The sequence below is a fragment of the Hypanus sabinus genome, chromosome 7 (genome assembly GCF_030144855.1).
Source record: "Hypanus sabinus isolate sHypSab1 chromosome 7, sHypSab1.hap1, whole genome shotgun sequence".
Lineage (NCBI taxonomy): Eukaryota > Metazoa > Chordata > Chondrichthyes > Myliobatiformes > Dasyatidae > Hypanus > Hypanus sabinus.
Window position 1 is genome coordinate 64,379,916 of NC_082712.1, and position 13,860 is coordinate 64,393,775.

The following is a 13,860-nucleotide window of genomic DNA, read 5'->3' on the forward strand; positions in this document are numbered from 1 at the left end:
AAACGATTTGCCAATTGAGGAGAAAAAATCTGGAAATTTCCTCTCCGACCCATCCAGGCTATCAAAAACTGGTCCAGGAGATCACATGGCTGATCTAAACCTAGCCTCATGTCCACTTACCTGCTCGCTCACCGTATCCCCTAACGCCATTTTTATCCAGGAAAATGTCTCTCCGTTTTGAATTTATTGAGTGTAGTAGCTTCCACAGCTCTCTGGGGCAGCAAATTCCACAGCCCCACCACCCTCTGAGTGAAGAAGTTTCTCCTCATCTCAGTCCTGGAATGGCATCCCCTTATTTTAAGATTATGCTCCCTAGTCCTAGTTTCACCCATCATTGGGAACATTCTCCCCGCATCCACCCGATCAAGCCCCTTCACAATCTTATATGTTTCAATAAGATTGCCTCTCATTCTTCGGAACTCCAATGAGTAGAGTCCCAATCTACCTAACCTCTCATCATACATCAACCCACCCATCCCCGGAATTAACCTAGTGAACCTTCTCTGCACTGCCTCGAGAGCCAGTATGTCCTTTCTTAAATATGGACACCAGAACTGCACGCGGTACTCCAGGTGTGGTCTCACCAATACCCGGTACAACTGCAGTAAGACCTCCCTGTTCTTATACTCCATCCCCCTAGCAATAAAAGCCAGCATTCCATTGGCCTTCTTGACCACCTGCTGCACTTGCATACTAACTTTTTGTGTTTCCTTCTCCAGGACCCCCAGATCCCTTTGCACAGAAGCACTTTCCAGTTTCTCTCCATTTAGATAATAACTTGCTGTATTATTTTTCCTGCCAAAGTGCAAGACCTCACACTTGTCAGTATTATATTGCTTTAGCATTTCTCAGTGCACATTCGTGAATGCTTGGAGATAGTTTTTGGTTGAATTTGAGTATTTGTGTACAGTTACTTATTTGCTGGTAAGTGGATGGAGCTGTTTTGTGTATTTTCTTGCTGTACTGGTGAAGTGTTAATGTTGCAGATGGTGGTAAGAAGCCAGCATCTTTGCTGCAGGGAAGTATATGGACCAAACATAATGCTATTAAGTTGTACTTCATTTGGCACCTGAGGATCCAAAATTGTCTGCAGACCAGTAAGATGGGAAAGGTGTAGGTGGAGGAATTTGGTGGATCGAGCAGCATCTATGAGAAGTATGGAATTGAGAGACAGTCATTATAAAGAGGGGAATGGTGAGAAGGAAGTCTGAGGTAATTGGTGACTGAGGGGTGTAAGATGATAGATGTGTTAGTGGGCGGGGCTGGAATTGGGATACTGGCTGGTGACTGATAGCTGGAGGCAGATGGAAGGAGGGGTGGAGGGGAGTGTGAAGGTTGTATTCCTGCTTGCCTCCCTGCAGACAGGTTTTTAGATTATTATAGGATGAATACCTTGTGGGAAAGTAGTCAATGAGTATATGAACCACTTGATGGGTCTATGCACGAACATGTCTGTCTGCCAGCAGAAGAGTTTAAATTCACAAATTGCCCCCCTTTTGAGAATGAAATGGAAGATGTTCAAAATATTTGGATACATGAATTCAGTTGTTTAAACTTAGTGGAGTTGTGAAGCTTCATTCTTGTGTACCTTGCTAGAAGATGTAGGTAAGTAAAGGTTAATATGCTGTGTAATATTTTTGCTGAAGTGGCACCATGTATCAAAGGCACCAAGATCTGGAGCTCTCACTGGTGATGTTAACCTGTTTAGCATCTCTGAGAAGAAAAAAAACATGCCTGGTACTAATCGATACCATTATATTGTTGTTCAGTTGAAGCTAGCCTAACATGCTCAGGAAAGGGATTATGAGACTATGAAAAATGAAACAGATAACTAATAGAAATATCCATGTGGTCTAAACCTTTGGAACCTGTAACATGTCTCATAGATATTCTTAGAGTTCAGAAAGCATAATGCCTTACTGAATTCATGGTTGCAAGTTCTGAACTGCTTCAGCTTCTTGAAAAATAGAATTCAATGCATACCTAGTCGTTTAGTGTCCTGTTAAATTGTATGTGAGCTGTGTGAGCATTGCTATGTTTAAGCATTAATAAAGTTGCATATCTATCTGTTGGAATGTTGGTTGTGTGTATCATTGTGGAAGTTCTGGTTATCTTGGGTTTTGTAAATAGTAAATCTATTTTTAATGCTGGTCAGCTAAGCGTTGACTTGTCTTTCAGGATCTAACATTGCCCAATGGGACACCGGTGGAGACATCAAGCCCTGCCTCTTCATCGTCACTTCTCAATAGACTGCAGCTAGATGATGAACTAGATGGTGAAACTAGAGATCTATTTGTTACAGTTGATGACCCAAAGAAACATGTGTCTGCAATGGAGACTTACATCACTTACAGAGTTAGTACAAAGGTATGAATAATTGAACTGTTCATTTTCCTGCTATACACTGTATTTTTTTGGCTTGGAAATAGTTATGTAAAGAACTCAAATCCCACCAGGGAAGCTATGGAAGTAGTAGGAGGGGGTAGAAGGAGAAGGTAGTCAATAGTATTAATCACCGAGCAGATTGTTAAAGGTTGTCTAGTTCACTCCTTGTGTAGTTTGTATTGAGACCCACCAGTGAGCTGTTGTGTGAATTTGAAAACCTTTTGTTAAATGTGTGCCTTCAGCTAAACTGGAATGAACTGCATTTGGGATTAAATGTTCACAAATAGTTGGGTATCCAATGGACACATTGTATTGTGATGTAATATTCTTCTGGTCAATACAGAACCCAGCCACCTGAAAATCTTCCAGACTTAATGAAAGACTACTTACCCTTGTTTAAAAGCTGTGAAGTACGATATCGTCTCTCTTGGATCAGACTAGAATGGCACAAATGAAGTGCAGTGGTTGCAGTTAATTGGGACAGCTCTTAAAGGACAAAAACAAATTGAGAAAATAGCCGGGATTCCCTTAGTTTATCTAGGACACTATGCCTCTCAATTGGAGCAGGATACTGTTGCTAAACACTTCCTAATTAATGACAGCTGCATGCACATAACGTGCCGTTAGACACTACACCATGCTTCAAGCGAGCAGGTTTTAAATAGTGATATTGGTGATTGTGATTTTTGTCACTGATAATTGGCAAGTAATGACAGAACTGTTTTGCTTACTACTGTTTCAAGCATTCAGTCTTGGAGATGCTAGAAACGATGAAGAGTGAAAATGAAATGATTTGACTACTTCAGATTAGGAACTATGAAGAATTTGAAAGTATTGACAATCATGAATATTGCAATGAAAATTTGGAGCATGCAATAATTAAAAGTGTTGTTTGAAGGCTGTCCACAATCTGCACTAGTATCAGAGCTGATTTTGTTTAATCAGCCAATTAAAAAAACACATCAGCATACACTGAGTTCCTCTGATAACTATTAGAGGCTAATACAGTTTTATAGTACTATAGTAGTTTTCGCAGTGTTCTAATTTATTTTGTATTTCATTTAAGCACATAATTTGTTACTCAGTTAAATGGTAGTTTTGTCTTTTTTTAAAATATGCTTTTTTAACTATTTCTGTGAAACTTAGGCTGTTGGGCAGCCATGTAATTTGGCCAAACGTGTACTGGTCCCAATGTGTTCCAATCAACTGGAATCCACTGTAATTGGGAATAGTTGAACAGTAGATGATGTGACTGCAGAAGAAAAATACACTGTCTCCCTTGCCTTAACTGTTCTTTTTGGACTTTAAAGTATTTGTTGGTTTCAAAAGATCCTTCATAGCAATTAACAGCCAGAAATGTTTCTCCACAATTTACAGGACTGTGCAAAGGTATTGGGCGTATATATCCAAGACTCGTGCACTGTACTGTGGTGCAGGGGACTGTCAGTAGTTAGAAGCTGTTTGCGACAGCAGTGCACTGCATAACAACATACTGCCGTAAAACAAAAACAAATTTCATGATTTGATGATAAACTTGATTCTGATGTGAGCCTCTGTGGACTGAGAGTGGGAAGGGGACAGGGAGAGGGGAGGGAGTGGGAAGCATCCGAGACATTCGGCAGTGATCAATAAACTAATTGTTTGGAATCAGTTAATCTTGTCTGGTGTCTCAGGGCTGGGTGTGTCGGCACCCATGCCACTTACTGGCACTTCACCACTCATCCTACACCCCTCCCACTGTGCTTCACCCTCGCCATTTTCAACATCCTTTGCTCCTGCCAGATTTACAAACTCCTGCTCTGCTCCACATTGACAAAGACAATACTATGCAAAAGTCTTGGGCACCTAAGACTTTTTAAAAGTACTGTATTTAATTAATCTTCAAGCTAAATATCAATAGCATAAAGTTGCCCCCACTTTATGCTACTGTATCTGTATATTGAGTTGCTTATTAACATGTACGAGCCGAGTGGGCGTCAGTCTCCCTGATGAATATGGACTGAAGTGCCATTGCGTTGAAATCTTTTAACTCCTATTTATTTTGCTTTATGTTGATGTGACAGAGAGGCTAATGTACGCAATCAGCCTTCATGCTATTTTGATGGGTTTAAATTGTGGAAAGAAATGACTAGTTTGTCTTACTGGAATATGTTTGCTAAATTGAAACAATGAACTATTAATGACTAAGCTTGACACTTGTTTGAGAGGTGTTATGCGGGCAAAAAATAGCTCTGAGACTCAGGCTTGTTAAAAGCATCCTTAGTTGGTCTTTGATCATAATTATTAATTTCTTATTAACTGGTTTCACATTTTTCTTCCACGGACTTAGTTATTGTATTTATATCCCAGTAATTGTCAATGCTATTTTTAAACAAATGTAAAATGTTATGAATCTTGGATAACTTCTAAAGCTTCGCAGTTTAATTAGTGCAAGTTAATAAACCAATTAGGATTAGTCAGATCAAATTCATATATTCTGAATGTTTTAACAAAAGTTAATATTTTAATTTCACCCTGTTTACTAAAAGTTTCAATTAATTTCAGACCACCAGAACTGAATTTGATTTACCAGAATATGTAGTACGGCGCAGATACCAGGATTTTGATTGGTTGAGGATTAAACTGGAAGAATCGCAGCCGACGCATATCATACCAGTAGGTACAGGGTAAATCTGGTCTCCAGGTGCATATGATATTTAAATTCATTCATGGCATGCATGATCTGGAAAAGTGTACTTTATTAGGTTTTGATAATGTTGAACTGCACCTTGAACTACTGCTAAATGTATACTTTGGCCAAATGCATGGACCTGCTTTATTCTATTGTCTTTCAAGTGCCTATTGTTGTTACAATCTCTACAATCAATAGTTTGCTTCTTATATCAGCATGTCTCCATTCGGTGTGAGGTAATCAAAATTCAAATGTATATTAACAAACATTGTGAATCTGCCTTTTCTTTTGGCCCATTCTCTCCTAGATATAAATCTCTTGGGTTTTGTTGGTTGTCAGAAATATTTCTAATATACCAGATAACAGGAACTAGTGATTTGTATTTCTTGTGATAACTAGTAATATCAAGTGGACATTTATTAATAGATGGTCATATTAACCCAAAACACAAATTAATGAGATCAGATGCTTACAATTCCAAATTTAATGTTGGCCTCAATTATTAAATAAGTGCATCACATCACTGATTTTAAAAATGGCTCAATATATACAAATATTTTCATTTATACTGCAAAGTTTACACAGAAGTTGAATTCTTAACTTTAGTTGCCCTATCCCCCAATCAATTAATCATATCTACAATAATCTGTCAAGAATTTTTAATCTCTCAAGAATCCTGTAGATGAACAAACTAGTCATCATTAATATGAGATTCTGCAATTACTTAAAGTCCTGAATAACACTTGGAATGGTGGAGCAGTTCTGTAGGCCAGGCAGCATCTATGGAGAGGAATAAAATCAACATTTCATTGGGACTCTCATGATGAAAGGTCTCAACCTGAAACATCAACTCTTCATTCCTCTCCATAGATGTTGCTTGACTTGCTGTGTCCTTCAGCATGTTACTCTAGTCATGCTTACAGGTCCACAGCAAATGCTATCTCATTGGCTCTTCACTCAACCTTGTAATATCTGGACAGCAAAGATGCATACATCATTATGTTCTTTATTGAGTACAGCTTGGCATTCAATACCATCATACTCTCAAAACTAATCAATAAGCTCCAAGACTTTGGCCTCAATACCCATTTGTGCAACTGGGTCCTCAGTTTCCTCACTTGCAGAAGCCAGCCAGTCCAGATTGGCAACAACACCTCCATGTTCTCCATCAACACAGGTACACTTCAAGGCTGTGTGCTTGACCGCCTGCTCAACTGGTTTTACACATGACTGTGTGGCTAAGTACAGCTTCTTTATTTTTGTAATTTGTTTTTTATTGAAGTTCATCATCAAACAAACATTTCCATAAGATAAATTTCAGACTTCGTACATATATATCATATATCCATATTTGTCACAAATCTCCACATATTTATCTGAGGTAAACAATTATAGAAAAGAGAGGAAAGAAAGAACAAGCAAAAGGAGAATACTATGTAACAACATATTAATTTGTGAGAATAAAATCAGGCCTATGAGGTGTTATGTAGTTAAACCACCTTTCATGGTGGTTTCACCTTTCAAATTGTTCCAACTTATGATCAACAGATGCTGTTATCTTCTCCATTTTGTAAATGTCCATTGTAATTTCCATCCATGTATTTAAAGTTGGGCTCTCCTGTGATAACCATTTCCTGGTAAGAGTCTTTTTACCAGCCACCAACAGTATATTCATTAAATAGTTATCTCTTTTCAGCCATTCTTGAGGGATATACCCAAAATATATGGTCTTAATATATTTATAATTATTATAAATTAAATATTTATAAATATTAAATATTATTTAGATGTTAATTATTTATAATTATAAATAAATAAATTATTAATACATTTATAATTCAAAATATATATCTTCCTAAGGATATTTCACATTTAAAAATGTCTTGTAGGGCATTGTGTATCCCACTCCAATAATCTTTGATAATGGGCAATCCCAGAAAATATGATAATGGATTGCATTTTGATTTCCACAATTCCTCCAGCAAACAGGGAGGTTACTGTCATAATGGGATTTCTGAGAGGGTGTAATAAAATATCTTAGCAAGTTTTTCCACCCAAATTCCCTCCATTTCAGTGAACTGGTACACTTCCATTGATACCTCCATGTTATTGTCCATTTTACCGTAGATATAATTATCCCTCCTTTCTTCTCCCATTTTGTTCTAATGTATGAAGTCGAATGTGTTTTAAGATTTGACAAACCCTTAAACATGCTTGAAATGATTCTACTACCATTATCTGAATTATGTGCTTTTCTAAATAGTTCTATCAAGCATGTACTTGGTTACATTTTTAACCCTCCTATGAACATACTGTCACATCTGCAAATACCAATAAAAGTCTTGTTTTTCTAATAAGTGTTTCTCTTTAAGCATTTCGAAACTGAACAGTGTTCCTTCTTTCATTATATTGCAAAGAACTGTTATTCCTTTAGCTGTCCAGTCCTTAAATCTAGCATCCAGTTTATTCGGCGTAAAATACGAGTTGTATGCACACCATTTAAGAATTGCAATATGTCCCTCTAGTTTATATTCTTTTATAGTAGTTTTCCCTATTTTAATAGTTCATTTCACCCATGGTTTGTCAATAGTATTTATTTAACTTTGTAGTTGTTATCAGCCAAAATTGCCTGTATGGGGATGTTTTTCCATTGAGTGTTATATGATGGGTTGCACCAGCATATCACAACTCCATGCTGCAAAATAATAATCTCGAAGAGAAGTTAGGCCCCATCCCCCCTTTTCCTTGGCTAATTGCAAAGTTTTTAGATGCATTCTAGGCCTTTTTCCTTGCCATATATATCTTGATGACATCTTGTTCCATTCATTGAATTGATTTTGGTTAATCTCTATTGGTAGGGTCTGAAAGAGATATAATAGTCTGGGCAATATATTCATTTTAATGGATTCAATCCTTGAACTGAGACTAAAAAATGGAATTAGTTTCCATCTTGTTATATCTTCCTTGATTTTTTATATATAGGCGGATAATTGTGTAGCTCCCTGGTATGCTTCAGTCTCGCTCAGCTTGCTTCTGTCTGGGGGAGCAGCCTTCGGCCCCGCCAAACTATGTAATAAAGTTTGTGTTGATGCCAAATAACAGACATTACACCATATGTGATTAAAGGAGTACACTTTATAACTCTTAGTTTGACTATGTAGATAGTAAAGGAACAAAATCAGAACTGTTTAACTGTTTTTAAAAAAAAAAGTAAAAGGCGCAATTATTATTAACCAGTTTGTGCACACTTCGTTGGAGCTCTTATGGAACCAGGTCCCCCTTCCTCCAGTCGATGTCTTCCGAACTCTGCCGACCCACGAATGGGACCACACTTCGTGATCAACCAAATGCTCTACTCAAGTCTGTCCTCATCTCCTCTCCTCGCCGAAGACCCTGGGCCTTGGACTCTCGCTCGGAGTCCGTTCCATTGCCCAGCTTACAGCATCGCATCTCATCTCTCTGTCCCCATCGTGCCTCCCCCCCCCCCCCCAAAGCCTGCGAAAACAATAGCTTACAGATACACAAGAAAGAATAACATCTATCCCAATTGGTTAGCAAATGAATGCAATTCTCTCTATCAGTAATTATAACCCAAACAAGCTGCCAGAGAGAAGCACTTTCTCAGCAGTTAATATAACAAAGAAGCCATTTTATTAGCCTTAGCAGTAACATAAAAGAAGAAACCCCTTAGAATTGCATTCTGATAATTTTGTCAAATCTTTTGCCAAATATTTGAAAGACTGTTTACCATGAGCAGGGATATCTACTTTCAATTTCTGTTGGTGGGCTATAGTTATACGAAAGTAATTGGGTTTTATTTATGTCTTGTATCCTGATAATTGACCATATTGTTCAAAGGATTGCATCAACTTAGGTAAAGACTATGTTGGTTTCCCTGGATAGATCAAAATGTCATCCGCATAATAAACCAATTGATGCTCTGTCTCTTTAATAGTAATTCCCCTGATATCTTCATTTTGTCTGATGTATTGAGCTAATGGTTCCAGATTTAATGCGAAGAGGAGTGGTTACCATGCACAACCCTGTCTCATGCCCCTTTCTAGGGTAAAACTATTTGACAAATATCCATTGATTTTAGTCCTAGCAGTAGGATTATCATATAGTGCCAGTATAGTTTTAATAATTGTCATGTAAACCAGTTCTATGTAAAACTCTGTAAAGAAAATTCCAATTAACCGAATCAAATGCCTTTTCAGCGTCCACGATTATCAATATTGCTTCAATTTTATTTTTTGTATATGATCCATAAAGTGAAGTGTCCTTCTTATATTGTCTTCTTTGCCATTGTTATATAAAACCTGTTTGATCATTATGTATCAGTGTGGATAGAAACTCTGCTAATCTTTTGGCCATGATGGAGATAAATGGTCTATAGTCTACGTTAAGAACAGATATTGGTCTAAATGACCCACATTCCATTTTATCCTTGCCTTCTTTTGGTCTAGCTGAGATTATCTCCTTCCAGCTGGGTGGCATTTGCACCTTTTTTTTTAAAAGAGTCCAGTTCAGTGTGGGGAGTAAAACAGGAATTAACTCATTTTTAAATTCTTTATACCACTCTGCCATATATCCATCTGGTTCCTGATGACTTGCTTAAGTTAAGCCTACTAATTGCAGTTTTTTGTTCCGCTTCAATTATGTCAGCAGTCATCGTTCTATTTTGTTCTCCGCTTAAAGTGGGTAACAGTAGAATTCAGGAAGGTTCAATTTGGGTTATGCTTCCCTCTGGAACTTTGGAATATAGAGTTTTGTAAAACTCTTCAAAAGCTGCTTGAATTTCACTTAGCTTATTTTTTTTAATTACTTTTGTTCTTGGATCCCTAATTCTATGAATTGTATTTTCCGCTATCTTTTTTTCAGTTTCCATGCCAGTATTTTCATAGGTTTAGATCCACTTTCATATTGTCTCTGTTTCAGAAACATTAGATTTTTCATGATTTCTTTTGTAGACAAACTATTAATTTCATTTCTAATTTTTTTAATTTCCTCTGTGTCCTGTGCCAAACACAACTTGTGTTTTTTTTTGAGTTCCTTCAGTTTATTTTGTAATTCCTCTAATGTTTTATACCTTATTTTTTCTTATACAAAGTTATCGCTATAATTTTCCCTCTTAAGACAGCCTTCACAGTATCCCATAGAATGGGAAGTGAAATCTCTCCATTATCAGTGAATTCTAAGTAAAGACTAATTACTTTTTTAATTTATTCCTTAGAATAGGGATAATTGAGTAGACTTGAATTTAGTTTCCAAATAGTATTCTTTGGTGTAGGTCAAAATCAACAAATAAATAAATAGGTGCAAGGTCAGTTATATCTATTGTCCCTATTCCACGGGTGTTTATTTTGTCTTTATCTTTTCCAAATGTTATGAAATAGTCCATTCTTGTACATGAAGAATTGGGGCAGAATAATGAGTGTAATCCCTTCTGTTGGGGAAAAGGTCCCTCCATATATCAATTAGACCAACATCTTCAAAAAGTGTATTAACTTTCTTATGTAAGGACTTGGTTTTGTAGGTTTTTCTATTGGAAGAGTCTAACTTTGGTTGTAATTGTAAATTTAAGTCTTTCCCACATATCAAGAGACCTTATGTTTCCGTTATTAGTAACTTTCTGGAAGAAACTAATATCACTACCTGGGGGTGTGTATATATTCAATAGAGTAACTGAATTTCCATCTATATTCCCCCTCACCAGAATATACCTGCTCTCCTTATCTCCCATTTCAAATGCTTTTCAAAATTTAGCTTGCTTGAGATGAGAATAGCCACTCCTCTCCTATGTCCTGATTTATATGAAGAGAAAATCAAATTAGTGAAGCCCATTCTCTTTGGTTTTCCATGCTCATTATCACTTAGTGAGTTTCCTGTAAATATACTACATGGACTTGTTCGTTCTTCATTTTTTTTTAGAATTTTTACTGTGTTTGAATTTAACAGCCCATTGACATTAAAAGAAATGAATTTTACACTGTCCTTAGCCATGTGTATTTATCTGTCAGTATATCATTGAAATTAGCAGAATAAAACTTTATCAATCTACTCCCTGAACAAATAAGAATCAAGAAATGCGAAGGAGAACAAAGGTAAGGAGGATGTGATTGAAAGGCTGAGGTCTCAGATGACCCTGAATTGAGCTAGAGGAAATGTCTAGCCGTGGGGGATAGCCTCTCCTACCTGTGAGTTGAGGGGCCCCCACTGCAGTACCCACAAAAGTAAGTGAAAAAAATCTATGTCCATTACACAGAAAAAACTTACCTGTGTCGTCCTCCCATGTATATATTCTCATTTAGGTTGGGAAAAAGGAGTGAGTGAATGAATGAATAAAAAATAAAAATAATTGAGTAATATAAAATCCACATTGTAGTATGTGCTTCTTGAAATAAGTATAGCACCATTTATTTTTGCTTCTGTTTAGCTTATCAACACTTTTGAAATTAGTCAGACCTTATGGCTGTTCTGGAGGGAGTGAGGGCTGACTTCTGAAAACTCGTAGTCTCTGCCTGGTATTCTTCTCTCGCTCTCCTCCCATCCCCTGTTTTCTCAATTCTCTCACTATTTCCCAAGGAGAGTGGGATAGCTGCTCAGCCAGGCTTTCCCTTGGTTTGATCACGCTGATGGGCAACCCTCTGTTCTTCATGTCTGCAGTCACCTCTTCCGCTGTCTGATACAGCTGCGTCCCATCTCCATAAAACACATTTCTGCAGGACCGCTGAGGGGTAATATTGATCAAAATATATTAATTTCCAGTTCAAAAATACCTTCTTTCCCCAGGCCTTGTGCAGAATCTCTGCTTTGATTTTGTACCGAAGGAATCTGATCAATGTTGACTGTGGCTTGCCTTCCCTGTCTCCAGCAGGCCTCGGAACAAGCACGCGGTGTGCTCTCTGTCGAGTGCCATGGTTGGGGGAAGCTCCACTCTGTCTCGTAGCAAGTTTTCTACAAACTCCGCCATAGAACAACCCCTCCGCTCCTTCAGGAACATTATATATCCTGATATTCTTATGTCGTGACCTTTCTTTTTGTTCGAGTAGCTTACTTTCCTGTTGATTTATCAGTTTTATAATCTTACAGAATATCCATTCCACGTTTTGAACACGATCTTCCACCTTTTTAATTCATGTCTCTGCCACCGCTATTTTTTGATTAACATTGGTGAGCTCTGACTTGATATCAGTTAATTGCTGTTTTATGTCTTTTTGGAATTCCCGTATCTCTTCCAAAATCTTTACTAAATTTGCCGCCTCGTTTGAACGAGGCCCAGCGTCAGCCTCACTACCACAAGGTCGTGTAGGAGAGTCGCTCGTTGCAACCCCCTCGTCCACAGGCTCTGCAGTGATGCTTTTTTAAAAATCTCCATTCCTTTTCCCCATTCTTAACCCCTTTACCAGTTCAGATATTTTCGAGAAATCTTGTATTTGGTGGATTAACGGGGCAAAATAAGTGGTTTTCCGGAGGAGCTATTATTTTAAGCTGCCATTCTGGACAGTGACGTCAGCAGAACACTGGTTAAGTACAGCTTCAATGCCATATTGAAGTTTACTGAAGACATGACTGTTGAAAGCCAAATCAAAGGTAGTGATGAATTAGCTTGTAGGAGGACGATTGAAAATCAGGCTGAGTGATGCCATAACAGCAGCCTCTTACTCAATATCAGCAAGACCAAGAAGCTGATTATTGACTTGCGAAAGAAACCAGAGGTTCATGAGCCAGTCCTCATTGGAGGAGGAGAGGGTCAGCAACTTAAATTCCTCAGTGTTATCATTTCAGAGGACTTGTCCTGGGCCCAGCATGTAAGTGCAATTATGAAGAAAGCATAGCAAGTATCTCTACTTGGGAGTTTGCAAGGATTCAACCTGTTATCTAAAACTTTTACGAACTTCTGCAGATGTGTAGTGGAGAATATATTGATTGGCTACATTACAGCCTGGTATGGAAACACTAATGCCCTTAAATGGAAAATCCTACAAAAAGTAGTGGGTGCAGCCCAATTCATCAAGGGCAAAGCCCTCCCCACTATTGAGTACATCTCTACATGAAATGCTGTTGCAAGAAAGCAGCATCCATCATTGGAGATCTCCACCCAGGACATGCTCTCTTCTTGTAGCTGCCATCAGGAAATGGGTACAGGAGCCCAAAGACTTGTATACCACCAGGTTCAGGCACAGTTATTACTTCTCAACCATAAGGCTCCTCAATCAAAGGGGGTAACTTCACTTCATCACTGAAATATTCTCACAACCATTGAACTCATTTTCAAGGACTCTGCTTTATGTTTGGAGTTACAGTTTGTCTTTTTCACTGACCCATGTCATTGGGGTCAGTCACAGAGAAGTACAGCACAGAAATGGGCACTTTGGACCATCTAGACCATGCCAAACAATTTAAGCTGCATACTTCCATCAACCTGCACTGGGACAATAGCCCTCCATACCCTTCCCACCAATGTACATACCCAAACTTTTCTTAAATGTTGAAGTCAAGCTTGCATGCTCTACTTGCACTGGCAATTCATTCCACATTCATGACTCTTGAGTGGTTTCCCTCTCTCGCTCTCGCTCTCTCTCTCTCTCTTGGTTTCAAGTGGTGACAGACCCTTCCAGTGTTTTGAGGGACTTCTCCATCTGATTTGGCCTCTCCATGTCAGGTTGCAGGCAAAATGTGGACATTGGTCCTTTCCCCTCAGACCCTTTGTGTTGGCTGTTCCAAGCTTCTTTGTTCCAAGTTTTATGGTTGTCGCTGTTCTTTGGCATGATTTTCTGTTAGTCTTTCATCAGATCCAGAAT

At 38.1% G+C, this 13,860-nt stretch overlaps 1 protein-coding gene across 4 annotated transcripts in view; it reads left to right on the forward strand.

The window, feature by feature from the left end:
• The window catches only part of snx30 (sorting nexin family member 30), a 133,477-nt gene that overhangs the window by 68,671 nt on the left and 50,946 nt on the right, over window positions 1-13,860 (forward strand). For all 4 annotated transcript variants that reach the window (XM_059974848.1, XM_059974849.1, XM_059974850.1 and 1 more), the window contains exons 2-3: window positions 2,179-2,367; window positions 4,930-5,040. In XM_059974848.1, coding sequence (XP_059830831.1) covers window positions 2,179-2,367; window positions 4,930-5,040 — 300 coding nt within the window. The remainder of the gene's footprint in view (window positions 1-2,178; window positions 2,368-4,929; window positions 5,041-13,860) is intronic.